Source organism: Pseudochaenichthys georgianus, chromosome 1 (assembly GCF_902827115.2).
Source record: "Pseudochaenichthys georgianus chromosome 1, fPseGeo1.2, whole genome shotgun sequence".
Taxonomy (NCBI): Eukaryota; Metazoa; Chordata; class Actinopteri; order Perciformes; family Channichthyidae; genus Pseudochaenichthys; species Pseudochaenichthys georgianus.
This window is the reverse complement of record NC_047503.1, coordinates 25,459,876-25,476,473: the sequence shown is the minus strand read 5'-3', so window position 1 is coordinate 25,476,473 and position 16,598 is coordinate 25,459,876. Positions and strand designations below refer to the sequence as shown.

The following is a 16,598-nucleotide window of genomic DNA, read 5'->3' as shown; positions in this document are numbered from 1 at the left end:
TCATGTGGCACAAAATATAAAAGAAAATACAGAGCCATTGATAAACTCACATTTATTTGTTGTTACATAATAACCATCTCACTAAAATCTCACTTCAGATTTCAGACGCCATTAGTGCTTCACATGAAAAGTAATGAGTGGCTCTATTAAAGCAAGTAAAGGAGCAGGTGAGGGGAGAGTCGATATTGACAAAAAACAATACAATGGTATATATCTTACATAAGGAAATAAGTACATAACCGAAAGCTAAGATAACAAGTCCTTGTGTGTTTTATAATGATTGTCACAGAACGCTGGGTTTCCCAGTTCCATACACCAGGAGATAATGGCCTCCTGCTTATTCCTGTGCTTCCGCTGTGACCAAGATGGAAGAGCAGGTGTGGCGGGGCAAAGCAGCAGAGTGCATGATGGGTACATGATGTCCCTTGTGCAAGAATATTTTCTTTGGAGGGGAGAACATTTCTATCTGGAATTCCATCTAAATCTCTCCTGGTTGGACTATGGTTATATTAGAAAAATCCAACAGCTCCGCACATATTTCAGAGAAAACAAGACAACAAAATACAATTAAACTACTTATTTCTAATACTGTGAAAAGTCTATGTTTTTCTATATAAATTGCAGTATAATGACTTTCCACAAACAGCTGATAAATGCATCATTAAATGAAAAAAACAAAAATCTCTGCAGCAAATCCTGTGAAAATGTTGCCAAGGGTAACCTTCTGTAGGTAGTAGCCCATTCCTGTGAGCAAGTGGAAACCAAGAGTGTTAACATTTCTGTTGCTTTAACAGAGGAAAACCATATGCTCTGAAATGACAATGCTGTTGGCCAGTACATACCATATATCAGGTTTCTATGGAATATAAAAGTCAAGTTGGTAATGTCACCATGTCCTCATCAAAGACTGAATTGTACTTCTTTTTTTTTCAGAGAGAGGGAGTTTAGAAAGAAGTAAGGCAGGAATGCAAATCGCACCTTGGTATATCTACGTGACTAGGTGTGACTCGACAGTGTGTGAGAACATTTCGAGTGTGCCATAGGGGCAGAGGGAAGAGTGTTTGGCTTGGGTGCGTGGATCAAAAGTAAAACACCAGCAGTGTCTACCGTTTCTTCTCCATCTTGAAATTCACAGGAATCCTCTTGTTCCATACCATTGCGAGATTCAACCCTACGAGAAGGGAAAAGCAAAGAATTACATTTCTATGATGTCATAACAAACATCTTAAATGTAATATCTGAGAACCAGAAGATGGTTGCTTTAAAAAAATAGATTTACTGTAGTAGCAGTGGCTGGTGGTTCGGTGTAGTTGAAAAGGCCCTTGTAGCGACCCTTTTCCTCCTTCTCTTTGTTGCGGATCCTGTCCTCCATGGCCTTCAGCTCCTTGGCAACAGACGGTCCCAGAGAGGGGTCCAGCTCCAAAACCTTATTAAAGTCCACCCTGGCCTCCACCTCATTCCACACAGCAGCGTGGGCCTTAGCACGCTTATAGTAGGCCTTCAAATTGTCTGTTATGAATGAGACATAAATAATACAAGAAGACAAATCAAATAAACATACTTGCATACATAGACAAGGATTCATGTTTTTGTTTTTTTACATTGTATACGATGACATACTACACTATGACTTTGTTGTTGTGATTTTGTTGGAAGTGGCTGTTTCTTATTTTACCCTCATATTTGAAGACGAGTGCTGAGCAGTGTTCGATGACTTCGTAGTACTGGCCCTGGAGCAGCTTGCACTGGCAGAAGTTGAGGAGCAGTGGTGTGATCAAATGGTCCAACTTTACCCATACCTCGTCTCCGGGATGTTCCTTGAAGGGGAGAAAAAAGTCACAGAAGAGTAAGAGAATGCATTTTGTTGCAAGAGTTTGTTGTAATGAAATGAAATACTAAAAACTGGATCAGATGTATTTTCTTTTGTATTCAACTGTGCCCCTGCCCTTACCTTCATCTGTAGATTTTTTAGGCAGGCAATGCCATTGTAGTACTTTTCTGTAGCTTCTGTAATTTTGCCCTGCTTGAAAAGCGTGTTGCCCTCCTCATGGATCTGAGGCACGAGCTCCAATTTCTCTTCGTCTGTCATCGCCCACACATCAAGCTGGAACGATCCTGGAGCCAGAACCTTAGCAGACAAAGAGATTGAAGATCAGTGGCTGGATCCCCTGTTAGTGGAAGCCTTACACATTTCAGTTTTTGCTTAACTATTAACAACAATTTGTGTTAGATTCATATTAGACTACATTATATCCAATACTTAAATGTATGCAATAATCAAAAACATTTTTGATTTCATATTTGAAAAGAAAACTTCTTGTGTCTTGTTTGATGACAAAAAAAATACTTTAAAGAAAGTTACGTAGATATAAAAAGGGTGATGGTAGTTGCTGGGTACCACAACCCAGGCTGTGTGTTGGTGCTACAATAGAAAGAAAGGATTCAAACAACACTGAATCCTTTAAAAAGCAACCAATGATTTTAAAATCTGTGCTCTGCCCTGCCTGCTCACCTCCAGCAGATCGATGGTGAAGAGAAGAGGCTGCGGATTGGCTTGAAGATTATCCAGGTCGTTATGCCCCAGAGAGTGATGGGAGTGAATCTGGGCAATGCCGCAGCAATGCCTCTGGCCTTCCAGGGGGTCCTTACCAGCACTGATGTTTCTCAGGGACTGGGACACGAGTGGGTACAGTGATGTGTGCTGAGGGGTAAAGAGAAATGGTCATTGGTCAATGCACGAAAAATTAAAATAAGATTGTCACCCCATAACAAGCAAATGACTAGCTCACTTACCTTATTTTCACAATTAAATTCCGCAACTTCGCCTTGTCTCATGGTGATGACCACTCTCTCCCACGCAGCTAGTTTAAACTTCTTGCCTAAAATGAGCTCCATGGGTTTGCTGCGGCCCCCCATGGTCCGGGAGTCATCCAGCACTGTGCCATCACACAGGCTGGTGCGGTAGTGGAAGACCACCTGGTGAACACAGATACGAAGAACACAGACACATTAAACCCTGCTCAACATAACTATCCGGTTTAAATAATAGTTTAGACATCACCCTTTAAGTAAACTGAATCGATGCAGCTTGTGTACTAGAAACAAAGGAGCAATCTGTATTTCTGTGACAGGCCCGGAGAGCGTATCCGCTCTATCTTATTCTGGCCAATCACAACAATAGCAGTTTGATTGACGTGCGATTTAGACCAATCAGCATTCATAAACACATGCCATCCTGTCCCTCCCCATATCTTTCCATCAGATGAAAAAATAAGGGAAGAAATGTAAGGTTCCCCGGCTTTAAAAGAGCAAGCTCAACAAATGTTACACTGTATAGCCAACAACTAAGGCAGCAATGCCCACAACTTTGTCAGCAGTGGCTGTATACACGCGTTATGTGTTTGGTGAAACATTAATCTAACTGACAGTGTCTAAAGTGTTAGCTTCCCAGTGATAGCATTAGCTAACGTGCTTCGTCGCTTTTCTTAACCATTTCAGAGGACAAGACCCTACTGGTCCGTCTGCAGACATGCTACAGTTTTACCTTGGTTCCATTGGGAAAGGTCGATCGCTCTCCTTTGCCAGGACTGATCAATTTCTTTACAATTCCTTCCTCGAGAAGCTTACGTGCCTCTTCCTCCATCCTTGACCGAGTCGAGTTTACGACAGATGGCGATGTTTGCCGAATCCAGCCCTTTCGTTATAGCGCCCTCTAGGCTGGGGGCTGCACTGACTGCTTTCTCCGACACATAATAAAAAAGGTTCACGTTTCGTGTGTTTTAATTGATGCAGGCATGCAGCATGTTTACTTAATGACCAGTGGTTGAATGTAACATTGACTTTACATTTTGACTGAGTATTCTCATGTTATGCTACACTATGTCATAAGAATGTCACAACAAAAATAGGCCACGAAAATATCATAGTAGGCCTATTGTATTTCATAAAATTTAAATGAAATCAGTATGGAATGATAAGACTGTCAAAAATGTATATTTTTACAACATTTAACATTGTCAGGGATATTAATTTACAGTCCAATACTTAGTTCTATCATGGTCCTATGCATTCCATCACTTCATGAAGCAATTTTATTACGCTCCGTGAAGTTCCTTTAACTTTAAGATTAGACAGGTCTAGAATTCTAGTGTGTAAAGATAAAGACCCCATACCAAAGACAAAGTAAACCGACATGCAGACACAAGACATTCAAAAATAGCAGGAGCTAGCAGTTACATATAGACATGGATATCTGACAAGAGATTTAACTCCCTGAGCAGGCAGAGCTGCAGGTTTGACCCCCCACCCCTTCTCTAGCTCACTTGCAACAACAACAAAAAACACATCATAAAATATACAAAAGTTTTATTGTAATTTCACAGTCATTATTCACACAACATAGAGAAACACAGGCAAGACCTATCTCCTTCTCTTTCATGTACACGCACAGCAATATCAGTTCATGTGGAAACAAAGTCGAAGCACTGAGTGGTTGAGTAAGTAGTGGTCATTACAATGACAAGAAAAAACAACCATGTATCAACCTTTTTAGTTAAAAGTGACAAAATACAATTCATTTAAAAAGGTAAAAAGCAAAATTAGTGTATCATGAAATGTTATTTTTCAAAATAAGGTAGGTAGAACAATTTGAAGCCTCTTCTTCCACGGACAGCACAGCTGATGTATATCACATGGTACACTGCAGGAAATACAGAGAATATACTAATTATATCTTCCAAATAAAGCACACATTAACTGGTACGGGCGAATGTAAAGTGAAACAAAAGGCTGGAAACAAAGGATCAATTTACCGCCAGGGATGAAGAGAAGAAATCCAGGTACAAAGAAAATAGCACTTGAAACCCCTGTGAAGACAGTCATGTTAGAATCAAGACACATTCACACACAATATTCAATGCAACCACACATTAAAGGAAGAGTTTAACATTTTAGGGAAACATATTATTTTCTTAATTGCAAGAATACAGATGAAAAGATTGATAGCTGTTGGGACAATATTTTGTTTCTGACTTTGTTTGAAACTACAACTTTGCTGTCTTAGAATTTGCTGACAATTGACAAGTACTATAATTTATTGTAGCATGCAGCTACGGTTTACGATAAATGGTATTCCTTCACACCAGTTGTTAAAGGTCCCATGACATGGCCATTTCTACTGATCATTCAATTCAATTCAAAACCTTTATTTATCCAGGTAAAATCCCATTGAGATCAATGATCTCTTTTTCAAGGGAGACCTGCAGCAGTAGGTTCCACAAGAAGACATAAAAACATAAACAACAGAACAACAAAAGGACATCATACAGCAAAATGTACAGGGATTACAATTTACATATCTAACCACATGTACAGGTACCAACAGCATCTGATTTTGTAGCATCCAACCGAGCTTTAAAAACAAGTAGTGGTACTAGCTTGGTAATTTTCCATTCTTTTTGCAGACTGTTCCATGTTAGTGGAGCTGCACATCTAATGCCATTGTTGAGGTCTACTAGAATAGATTTACATTGTGCAATTTTCCAAACTCACATTGGTTTCTCATACAGCATCTCTGTATAGTATGTGTATTTACTCTGTCCTACACCGCTTGTTGGAGCTCCTGCCCCCCTCCCTGTTAGCCCACTGTGCTCTGATGAGTCCACTACCGTTACAGCGGAACATCAGTGATTATGTGTTACAATGGCGTAAGCAACCAGAAAATGACACAGTAATGACAAACAGATGAGACTGTTGCGTGGGGTCTGGATGCCGTGTTGGCGGGATGTTGCGAGTAAGCCAGTGTGAACTGGCTTACTGGTGTGGTTTCCTGGTTGCTGCGTGGGGTCGGCGAGACAGCGAGACATCGCGAATGGACGCGAGAAGGGGGGGGTGCTAAGGGGGCTGCAGCACCCCCATCTGCGAGGCTCCACTAGCACCCGCACCCCCCCCGCACCTACAGTGTAAGCACGCAGTCTCCACTAGCACGTCACAGTTTTGCCGCTGAGAGTGTGTGTGTGTGAGGAGCTCCACTGATTGGTCCATTTGGGTATGGTCACGTCACTGTACCCAGGAAGAAAAAGAGAAATCTCCAACGAGGCGTTCTGGGGCAGCATAGACAGGTATTTTCTGTGTTAGAGTTGTACTCGCTACAGGGTGTACTTTGAGGGTTTGTGACTTTGCAGACCGTTTACATGCATAAAAACCTTCATAACACACAAGGGGACGGGTACTAACCAGAAAAACATGACATGGGATCTTTAAGTCGAGCAGGACAGATTTGTACTGGATTGAGAAACACTGCTTTTTTATCATCAAAGGGACTTTGGCCTTGAATGACTGCTGCTTCTTCACCATCGATCCAGCAGTGTGTGCGATGGTGTTACAGGAAAAGTATACAGACAGGATGACACACCGAGCTGCCAAGCTTTGTTTGTTGGCTGCCAGAATACACATTCATAGACTCCAACCAAAACATACAGTCCAGCATTTACCATGCAGGTACATAGACACAAAGGAATGTCTTTCTTGTAATGTTTGCGTTAGTTCAATTAAATGGAGATATTTTGAATTGGTACTTTCTTTTCCAATGTAGTAATTTGTGTTAAGTTTGTGATTTATTATTTAGTTGTAACATGATTGGTTTCCATTTGGTAATTTGTTTCATGAAATGTTTCTTTCTTTGGCTGCTTTTTGGCTCTGTATCAGCTGATAACAATCTACAGCTTTTTGATGCTTTAAGCATTACTCTTCTTCTTTTTTTTATATCCAGCATACACATTTAGCATTTTGTGCTTGTTGATAATGTTTAAACGATCTGTGATCATATTGCCTCTGGGTTAACAGACTAATTATGTCGTTTTCAAAACAAAATCATGTAATTAACCAAAAAGGTTTAATTTCCTTACCGACAACTGGATTCAGCTGGATGACAACACCTGTGAAAATAAGAGCTAAAAGAAAAGATGAAAGTTCATTTGCAGGGTGGGGTGACAATCCAGCATTTATACAACTCTTTTTTATTCACTTACATAACTCTAAAAACTTGTTTTACAAATAGTATCAACAATAGGACAAAGTTCAGGGTTCTCAACATGTCACTGACTTACACAACACTAAGAAAAACAGAAACGGATGACAGAAATAAAATAAAAGCATTTGTTTTTAAGTTAAGACCTTATTACAGCAGGTTGCTTGTTTTTGTTTATATTTGGTAATAAAAAGGTCTAATGGGATTATTTATTTGCTTAAAAAATATTTTGTTGTGTTTTATTTTTCCTTCCTTTTAAGTCACCTTGTTTTATGTTTTGAAAAATAAATAAAGTGTTCGAAAGTATACATGAACTGTTCAAGACTTACCAACTCCAGTGATGAGGAGAAGGAAAGAAGCCAGAACAACTCTTCTGTTTTTCTTCACGAGCGGATGGGACACCCACCTGAGCAAAACATTTTTTAAAGTGAGTGTTTGTTGTTGTGTGATAATTTGTGTGTATGTGGTTGTTGAAGTTTGCTTTTGTTGTTTGAACTCACCCACAGCAATGAGCAGAAAGGTGATTGACAGAACTCAAGGTGCTGAAGGACCACTGCGAGCTGCAGTAAGACAGAGTCGCAGGGTCGCTATGGAGAGAGCACAAACAGAGAGTTTATCTCACATTCAAAGGGTTAAGGTAGAAGGAGGGGTGAAGTGAAATCACATCAATAGTTCTACACAGAAGACTCACCTGATTTTGAAGAAGTTATTGAAAGAGGAATTCCCATTGCTGACCAAGACGTCTTCATTTTCCAGATTCTACAGAAACAACAGATGATAAAGAAGGTGCAGTTTCAAGTTCTTCTGAAATGTTTACAAATCCATTAAATCAGTTTTTACAATGTAGTTATCTTCAACAAGTTCAATTTTTTTTGTTTTTTGTTTGTTAGGTCTCTGTCTGCTGTTGTGTTTGTGTTGTTGTCGTGATGTTCTCTGTCCCTGTTTTTACTTGTATAGAAACCGTTTTGTTCTGCTGCCTCGCTTGATCCGAACTCCTTGGCAGAAGATATATTGTATCTCAGTGGAACCTTTCTGGTGGAATAAATAATTATTTTAAAAAAAAATATTTGTACCTGATACTTTAGGTTACTGTGTTCAGGGGAGCCGGGAGCAGCAGCAGGCGAGGGATGAGTCTGAGGTTTGGAGAAAGTTAGAGGACCAAATGTCATCTCTGCTCCTTCCCTGTCCTTGTCTTTGCTCTTCCATCCCTCGGTGTCTCCATCAGACACTGCTTCCTCCTCATCTCCATCCAACACAAAGGCATCATCGATACTAAACTGTGTGGCCATGATTGCCTCTTACACCCTTCAGTTCTGTGGCTTGATGTTCACTATGGATTGAGAGAAAAAACAGTGCTTCTTAGAGGTTTTATACACATCCTATGATCTATTCAGAGATAACATGCACCGTCTATAATTCCAGACTAATAGTACAATAATTATAAGCTAAAAAGTAAACTTTATTGACTTTTGCATTTTAAGTACGCGCACAAATAACTACACTCAGAATAAACTAGCCTGGAGACCGAAATCTTCTAACGTGATTTAATTATAAACTTGAACAAAGACAATACTGCCTTGAATGGGAACTTGTATTTGAGCAAACAGGACCAAAGTTAACTTAAGTGAACCAGCAGCAGTTTCCTGGCTGTGTTGTTGGCCATTGTTTGGTTTCTTTCCGCTAGTCGATCAGATGACCAGGAGGAAAACTTAACTTACTCTCTTTAGTTGATCTCTTCTCCAGGGAGCCTGAACTCCACTCCAAGTTGTGAAGACACGGGTCACATACTTGTAAGCTATCAAATTATCAACAAAGCCTTCTTTCCACTTTTTGTTTAGTTCTTTATAGCAAAAAACGATTAAAAAAAAGTGTTGAGTCTCTTCGTTTTTTAACAACCGGGTCTCGATTGCACTCGTCTGATTACGCCCTAAGATCACTTCGCGACCAGTTACTCAGTCTACTTAATCGAGTGTCGGTTTGTCGATCGTCACACGTTTAGTGGTGAAGGAAATCTTCCTACTACTTAACAAGAAAGAGTCATTTTTCTGCAAATTATCACACATTCAGCTTGTTTGCCTTCCACTATGTTCTTTTCTGTGTATCTTTCCAAATGCAACCTTTGACAAAATCCAATTATGTAAAACACCTAAAGCAAAAACATTTAATGCAAATTGAAAATGAGAAAAAGTGAAACCGTTACACTTTTGAGCATGTTGAAGATAAAAAACCTGGACTTAATCACTTATAAGTAATTAAACACTATCTTTGCATTACACAATTAAATGCAATGAATGCAAAATCAAAAGCGCAGTGAATGTTATCCCACATTGTATCTGTTGCCAACATGAAATCATGTGATTTCCAGTAAATCAGAAGACCTGCATTATGCAAACAAACATCTCTAAACCAACAATCACAGATTAGTCATTGTTGGTTGCAGTTCAGAGGAGCAGACAGTCAGATGTGTGGATGGAATTAACAGTGACAGGTGTAGCATAAAAAGTACTGCTAAAAAATCATTGGTGACTGGATTTGGATTCATTTGGAAATTCAACAAATGTGAGTTGTGATATGTTTCTCCAACTTTTTTGTTTATAATCACTGAACCAAGGCAATGTTATTTATATCTGAAATGACTATCACAAATAACTTTTCTTTATTTTATTCAAATGGCAGCTGTAGCTAAATTATCAAAGTTTTAAAAGATTTGATCGTGGACAACATCACTAGTTTCAGGTATTGCGCCACATTATTGATCTTTTTTTCGGCTTGGTGCCATATTCAGTTGGAAATCCTCACTTGTAAAACATCTACATCAACTTTCCAATTATATTTTGCTACCTTTCATCCATTCTCCGTTTCAGATGAAACAACAGGCTTTACTTTGCCTCTTGCTGCAGCTCGCTTTTGAGGTAGGACTGCCTGATAATTGCAGCTCACACAGAATGTGTACCAATATGTTCCATAGCTATTATAATTCTAACTGAACAAGTGCTTAAACCTTGTGATGTTTGTCTGTTGAATATAGCAGCTTTGCCTCAAGATGTTTAACAATTTATTTCTGTCAAGCTTTCTTCAGGGACAAATATTTGGGTGGTACCTGGTTCCAGTCTGGAGCTGCCATGTTTCTCGTTTCAAACTGACTTCCTTGGAGCGGCCATCACCTGGAAATTCAATGGTCTAATTATATTTCATACTATACATCAAATTGAAAAATCTCCCAGTTATATATTTGTTTAATTTGATATTTTTCCTAATACAGGTAATGAGATAAATGCCAATACTCCGAATGGCTCGCCTAGAGTTAAACAGGGTGGCAGGTATCTTTTTATATCTCCTGTTACTGCTGCCAAAGAGGGCGATTACTCATGTTTGATAAAGGAATACGATAGGGAGATGATAACAACATACAACGTTAGAGTTGATGGTGAGGAACATACACATTTCTCTTTTCATACAAAAAAAGTGAATTTGGGTAGAATTGATTTCAAATTCAAGTGTTTTTGCCTCTTTCTCCAGCATCCTTTAACTATAGCATTAAGGTTATCAAAGGCTCCACTGCTCACCTCCCGTGCCATTTCCAACCTGCCGGGGAAGTCAAAGCCAATGCACTTTGGTTTAAAGAGACAGGTCTTGGCAATGAGCTGTTGAATCCTGAAGGAGATAACAGAGTGGAGCGGCTGTATCCACTGGACCATGATCAGACCATCATCATCAGAGATGTTGGCATGGAGGATGCTGGGACTTACCTTTGTCGATCTGCTGAGGGGGCAAAGCTGAGCTCTGTAAATGTCATTGTTGAAGGTAGGTCTGCCACCATGTTACAGCAGAGATAGGGTATCTGTAATGAATATGACATTTATTTTTTCAGAAAATCCCTTTGAAAAAGAAGTTGATTATCCAACCTGTTTTGTATGTACAGTCTCTTATTTATAGATTTATAAGGGATGTAAATATCTGACACCATAGTTGGCACCTTGACTGTGGCCTAGAGGAATTGTGGCAAAGTAATTTAGAACTTTTTACCAGACTAGTTATAATGATCTAATCCTCCTCTTCCCTTTTCTTGTATTCCTTTGTTTGCTTTTGTGGATATTGTTCCGTCCTTTGTGTCTGTCACAAATGTATATAATGTTTGTATTGAACGTATAATCGGTTTGGCAATCTTTTCTGTATACTTATATGTTACAGCACAGCCCGAACAAGATGTTTTCACAAAAAGTAAAAACGTACATGTTAACAGTCTGCTTTACTTTCTTTCAGTTGGTCCTACTCCTCCTCCTCACTCGTGCAGCGGCTTCACCACACCATGGGAGCCCTGCCAGGACGAGAACAGTCGCACAGGGGAACCCATGTTGCAGGAATCCATCACAGAGTTTTCCATGAAGTTGTATTCATACCTCAGAGAATCACAACCCTCCAGCAACCTGCTCTTCTCTCCTATCAGTATCATCGGGGCACTGTCCCATTTGTTGTTAGGTATGACAAAATTAAACTGCATAATGTTTGTTATTATTCTTACAAATTCTAAAACTAGTCATATTGTCAACTAATCCTTAGGACTGCCAAAACCAGGCAGGGGAAGAAATGATGGGTCTGAATATAACATAGATTTTTTTGTATTGAGTTATTGAGTTTGTTCATAGAAAGAATTACAAATAACACTAACCTTGTCCTTTAAGATGGTCCAAGCAATATTGTCCCTTTGTTACCTCTGCACACGAATAAAAGATTATCTTGTATATGACTTACAGGAAGTTAGATTAAATAAAAGTCATTATTTCTTTTTAAAATGTCACAGGAGTTTTTCTATACTTATATGAAATGTCAGTCATACTTTGCAGCTTCCATTATCACTCCAAAGCACAGTCGTATTTCTTTCTATATTATGTATTTTCTTCATTCTGATGCATTCAGGTGCAAGGGGGGACACCCGTAAAGCCATTGAGAGGGCTGTCTGTGTGCCTCACGACTTCCACTGTGTCCACCTGCAGATGAAGAAGCTGAGAGAGAAGTTGGCCGGTTCCTTGCAGATGGCTTCTCAGATCTACTATAACCCAGGTAAAACTATCACTGTGTGAAGCTCAAAGATGAGCTCCTCTGAAGTCAAAGAGGTAGATGCAGAGATTCTGTGTCCAAAAAAAATCTCTATCTCTGCAGCTCATCGTGGTTTCTGTGTTCTCTTCCTCAGAAATCAATCTGAACCAGTCCTTTATTGACCAGTCCATCCAGTTCTATGATGCAAAACCCATCATGCTACTGGATACCAGCGAGAACAACACAGAGATGATCAACAGCTGGGTGGCAAATAAAACCAACAATAAAATCCAGCATTTGGTCGACTCGGTGTCACCGAGTACACAGCTGATGCTGCTCAACGCTGTCTCCTTTACAGGTCAGTATTGTGTGTGCGCATACGAGTACGGATGTGCATGTGAAAACTAATAGACTGTCTGTACTTCAGGTCAGTGGAAGGTCAAATATGAAATGAAACCCAGGAAAGGGCTCTTCACAAAATTGGATGGTGATCTGGTGAATGTACAGCTTCTTTATCACCCGAAATACATGGTGACTATGACGTATGTAGTCCAGCTAAAGGCACAGGTGAGAAAAAAACAACACCCTCCTTAAACCACCCATTCACACACTCTACAACAGGCAGCTTCCCATGAGGAGAGTTACTAAGGTGTAATGGGAGGCAAAGCCACTGTGTGAGGTGAAAATTGAAAATATGTACTTCTCCTCATAGTCTTAATACATCTGACTACACAGACACAACAGATGTTTGTATTCAGTTTGACTAACAGTTTCTGATTGTATTATTTATATGGTCTATTGAGAATAAAACAGAGAAAGAGGATGCCCTTTATCACTCCAAAACTTGCTTGAGAGTCAACACCATTTTAAGTTTTCTACGGAACCAAAGTATTTAGATAGTTTTGGGCATATTCAAGGGTTCATCCTAAACATAAACTGCTAATAGCTTTTTCTGCATGCTTTGAATGGTGTCAATTTGCAAAAGGGTTTCAAATATTGGCACAAAAGAGGTCTGAAGTTATAGTGCACATAAATTGACTCCATGGCAACAGTATGCTTCATATTTACATATCCCAAAGCTTTATGGGTCCTGTAGCTCTGAAATTTGGAACCTGATTGATGCATTCATATTTTGACATTAGAGTAGATTGGGTGGGGGTCTTGAGGTGCATAGTTGTCTCAATGTGGTCTTTGAGGGCTCCTCAGTGTCAACATCTGGATATTTTTTTCATTTTACAAACAGGTGGTGAGGCTTGCTCTCACTGGTGACAGCAGTCTTTACATCCTGCTGCCTAGCTCCAGAAAAGTGTCTGACCTGCAGCTGGTGGAAGAGGGTCTGACGGATACAGCTGTGCGTCAAATGATACAGGAAGTACAAAAAACAACCCCTGAGCATGTGGAGGTCACTCTGCCCAAAATCGAGTTGGATGTCCAGCCAGACATGAACATGCTCATCAAGAAATTGGGTTAGTTTATCTTTCATGGTCTGTCAGACTATTTTAATACCTGCCATGCTTTCAGGTTGTGTAGTTGTATTACTTTATCAACCAGCAAGGAGACAGCCTTGAAGTGTCATTATTGAAAATAGCATACACATCATTCTGCTCATCTCCCTGTATCAGATACATTTACTTCACTTATACTCTTCTCTCCATTTCCCCTTAACCAGGACTGTCATCCCTCTTTGAGAGTTCCAACCTGTGTGGTCTCTACTCCGAAGAGAAGGTAGTTCTAGATGATGCCCGACACAGAGCCTTCCTCTCACTGAATGAACAAGGAGTGGAGGCCGGGGCCGTCACCACCATTTCCTTCTCTCGCACCTTCCCGTCCTTCTCTGCCCTGCGGCCCTTCATCATGCTGTTGTGGAGTGACACGGCCAATGTGCCGCTCTTTATTGGCAGAGTGACCGACCCATGAGAAAGAGAAAAGGGGAGGTGGAGATGTAACAGATAGGGTAAATAAAGGCCGTCTGGTAGAATGGAAATACATTTAATTATTTTACTCTGTCTACTTTGACATCAAATAAATTCAGTACAGTATCAGTTTTGCTAAAAGTAAAGTAAGTGACCCTAAAAAAAAACACATATAGCCCTGGATGTGGTTTGTTTTAAAAGACAATGATGAATAAACATATATTAACACATGGGGTGCCTGTCTAAAGTTTCTCAAAAATGAAATGTGTTATTCAAAGGAAGACAGACGACAACTGAAACGACTTCAATTTATTTTGCGAAGAAGTTACACAAACCCACCACAGGATGGCAGCCATACTGTGTGATTGACAGACAGTGAATACACAGGGACTGCAGTAGTGAATTCCCCATCTCATTCGCCCCTGCCCTCCTGCATCATTACCACTGATTTCAATGTAAGGAAGACGAAGTGTCGAAATCTGTGACAGTAAAGGTTTTGTTTTTTAAAGCAACAGCTTGCTTGGTAATCACAGCAACTGAGCAAAAATACCCTGAATCATCATATTCACAAACAAACAAATACGCACTGATGGCATTGACTGTAAACACATCAGCATTCAGAATAATCAGCTATGGTTGCACTCTATTATACAAGCTGTTAGTGATTGCTAAACATGCAGATGTATTGCAGATAAAATGATTACATAAGCAAAGCGGGGTCAATAGACAAAAGTCTAACATTTGGTGACTGTAAACAAAACGAACAGATTCAGAGAGGAATAAGCAACCAACCAGCCTGAAATGTGAACTGTATTCGATCACTGTCCCCAGCATAGCTCCAATCAAAGAACTCAGTATTCCCAGAAATGCATCTTTGATGCATGGATAACATAATGTTGATGTTTTGGTTTGATTATCTCACTGCCAACATGCTGGGAATTCTGATGTGCATAGAGAAAGTACAGAAGAAACCCTCGCCCAACCCTCTTGTTAAATTCATTTAAGGTCTAACTGAAAATGTGTTTAAGCTCACTGTTACTTGACATGATCTTCGTTCCAACCTACGATAATGCCCAAGCCCTTTTTTATCTAAACCTAATTCACCACTGAAGGATCCATTTTTTTGCAGTCAACAATGAGACATTCACAAGGTTGTTGAAGGACAACAAGAACATGAGCAGCCGGATCGATTCAACAGTTAGAAAAACTCCCAGAGGCCACTGACCGACTGTGGGTGTGCTTTGTGAACCAGTGCATGGCCAGAGCTGTAGTGATAGATGAACCAGGGGAGTACATTTCATATCTTGGCAGGCGTTTAGACTTTCAGTGAAAGTCTAGCCCAGATACACCATCGACATGCACAGATGTGCAGAGAGACACATAATAGGCATGCAGGTTAAGTGTGCAATCTAGCTTTGTTTTTCAATATCTTGGATCCTGGCCTGTGATTATTCACTGTCCCCTGCTGCCATGCATGCAGGGTGAAATCCCATTTTACCTCCTGAAGTTAAATGTAAGATGAGGAGGGAGGTGGGGGGCAATTCTCCAGCACAGTTTTATCTCAGCAGGCAATCACAAGCATGTACACAGTGCTCCCAGTGTCTCCTGTCCAGAGGATAGAATATGCCTCTAAAGAGTAGACCTGCTATTCAATAGGTCTGGTCACGGTCTGATGTAATGGAATGAATGCAACATTGATCACTGCAATGGCTCCTTCTAATGGCTGATTTAGATTTAATCCAATATCATCTCGAGATCAGTGTCTGAGGGTGCACAAAGTTGGGGAAATTTTCAAGGTTTTAGGCATCCATTTTGCCATGAATTAGATCCCAGGACCAAAGAAAATGCCTGAATCTTCAAATCGACACACTGCTGCTGCTGTGATATTGCAGAGCAGAGAGAAAATGTTGCATCATCTGTGGCTTTGTTGGAGCAGAAATGGAGTCACTGAGGTAAACCTGCTTGGATCCTGTTGAAATCTGGTTCATTACGCCGCAGCAAAGTCAAGGAACAAATGCCACCTCCAAAAAGCAACATCCGTTCATGCTTTCATCAGGAAAGTCAAAAAGATCAGTCAAAAGTGACGTATCAAGATGTAATCCATTCTTTAATTTGCTCTATGAACTGTCTGGCAATGGTAGAGAGATGACAAAGGGTCTGGCACACATGATTGACAGGTTGTCAGTGTTCCCCAGCCAGGACCGCTCACACCACTGAGGCCTGTGGTGGTGGTGCTGGCTTCCGAGGATTTCTCTCTTGTATGTGTCTTCTTTGTCCTTTTTTTATCATTTCTTCAGACTTCTGTGCTTCTGAAGTTTGGATGGACACATTTTGAATGGGGAGTGACATCAATACAGAGAGACTCACACACTGTACAGACAGAAAATGTAGGCACTCATATTCTCATAGCCCTCATGCACACACACATTCACACACATAAACTGACACGTTAATGCCTGATATGAAGGTCTATAGAAAGCCACTGTCACTTAAAGACAATGAAAGACATAAGAACAAGAACACTGAAACGGTAAAGGTACAAATCCACCGAATGGATCTTTTTGTGCTTTATAATACTGTGTTGATTTGCATCAGATCAGCAACCACTAAAATAGAAACTT

General features: G+C 40.1%; 3 protein-coding genes across 4 annotated transcripts; 1 reads left to right on the top strand and 2 right to left on the bottom strand.

Moving 5' to 3' along the window:
- Nucleotides 1-35: 35 nt before the first annotated feature.
- Nucleotides 36-3,693, bottom strand: aip (aryl hydrocarbon receptor interacting protein). Its single transcript, XM_034080375.2, has 7 exons — nt 3,545-3,693; nt 2,794-2,976; nt 2,513-2,701; nt 1,952-2,128; nt 1,676-1,817; nt 1,280-1,509; nt 36-1,171 (listed from the first exon to the last, which is right to left on the bottom strand). Exons 1-7 carry the CDS (start codon nt 3,641-3,643, stop codon nt 1,166-1,168), a joined length of 1,026 nt encoding a protein of 341 aa, XP_033936266.1. The 5' UTR covers nt 3,644-3,693; the 3' UTR covers nt 36-1,165.
- A 657-nt stretch (nt 3,694-4,350) lies between these two features.
- On the bottom strand, nt 4,351-9,293 carry tmem134 (transmembrane protein 134). The gene is made up of 8 exons (XM_034080360.2): nt 8,746-9,293; nt 8,101-8,357; nt 7,719-7,786; nt 7,528-7,614; nt 7,357-7,433; nt 6,906-6,950; nt 4,812-4,865; nt 4,351-4,699 (listed from the first exon to the last, which is right to left on the bottom strand). Exons 2-8 carry the CDS (start codon nt 8,314-8,316, stop codon nt 4,617-4,619), a joined length of 630 nt encoding a protein of 209 aa, XP_033936251.1. The 5' UTR covers nt 8,317-8,357; nt 8,746-9,293; the 3' UTR covers nt 4,351-4,616.
- Nucleotides 9,294-9,456: 163 nt separating this feature from the next.
- On the top strand, nt 9,457-14,207 carry serping1 (serpin peptidase inhibitor, clade G (C1 inhibitor), member 1). 2 transcript variants are annotated; one of them, XM_034080340.2, is made up of 12 exons: nt 9,457-9,586; nt 9,704-9,763; nt 9,892-9,939; nt 10,097-10,205; nt 10,290-10,454; nt 10,547-10,831; nt 11,291-11,506; nt 11,945-12,088; nt 12,219-12,422; nt 12,492-12,631; nt 13,308-13,530; nt 13,734-14,207. In XM_034080340.2, exons 3-12 carry the CDS (start codon nt 9,892-9,894, stop codon nt 13,979-13,981), a joined length of 1,782 nt encoding a protein of 593 aa, XP_033936231.1. In that variant the 5' UTR covers nt 9,457-9,586; nt 9,704-9,763; the 3' UTR covers nt 13,982-14,207. The 2 variants fall into 2 exon arrangements, with proteins under 2 accessions (XP_033936231.1, XP_033936241.1); XM_034080350.2 differs by lacking the exon at nt 9,704-9,763.
- Nucleotides 14,208-16,598: the final 2,391 nt, after the last annotated feature.

What these genes read in the sequence shown, in the direction of transcription:
- aip (XM_034080375.2), bottom strand. Translation starts at nt 3,643, where the DNA reads ATGGAGGAAGAGGCACGTAAGCTTCTCGAGGAAGGAATTGTAAAGAAA. An exon ending in AATTTAATTGTGAAAATAAG is followed by an intron (nt 2,702 to 2,793) that starts GTAAGTGAGCTA and finishes TTTACCCCTCAG; the next exon opens with CACACATCACTGTACCCACT. An exon ending in TCACCATCGATCTGCTGGAG is followed by an intron (nt 2,129 to 2,512) that starts GTGAGCAGGCAG and finishes TTGTCTGCTAAG; the next exon opens with GTTCTGGCTCCAGGATCGTT.
- tmem134 (XM_034080360.2), bottom strand. Translation starts at nt 8,316, where the DNA reads ATGGCCACACAGTTTAGTATCGATGATGCCTTTGTGTTGGATGGAGAT. An exon ending in CCAGCTGAATCCAGTTGTCG is followed by an intron (nt 4,866 to 6,905) that starts GTAAGGAAATTA and finishes CTGTCTTCACAG; the next exon opens with GGGTTTCAAGTGCTATTTTC. An exon ending in TCTTCTCTTCATCCCTGGCG is followed by an intron (nt 4,700 to 4,811) that starts GTAAATTGATCC and finishes TATTTCCTGCAG; the next exon opens with TGTACCATGTGATATACATC.
- serping1 (XM_034080350.2), top strand. Translation starts at nt 9,892, where the DNA reads ATGAAACAACAGGCTTTACTTTGCCTCTTGCTGCAGCTCGCTTTTGAG. An exon ending in CATCACCTGGAAATTCAATG is followed by an intron (nt 10,206 to 10,289) that starts GTCTAATTATAT and finishes TTCCTAATACAG; the next exon opens with GTAATGAGATAAATGCCAAT. An exon ending in ACTGTCCCATTTGTTGTTAG is followed by an intron (nt 11,507 to 11,944) that starts GTATGACAAAAT and finishes TGATGCATTCAG; the next exon opens with GTGCAAGGGGGGACACCCGT.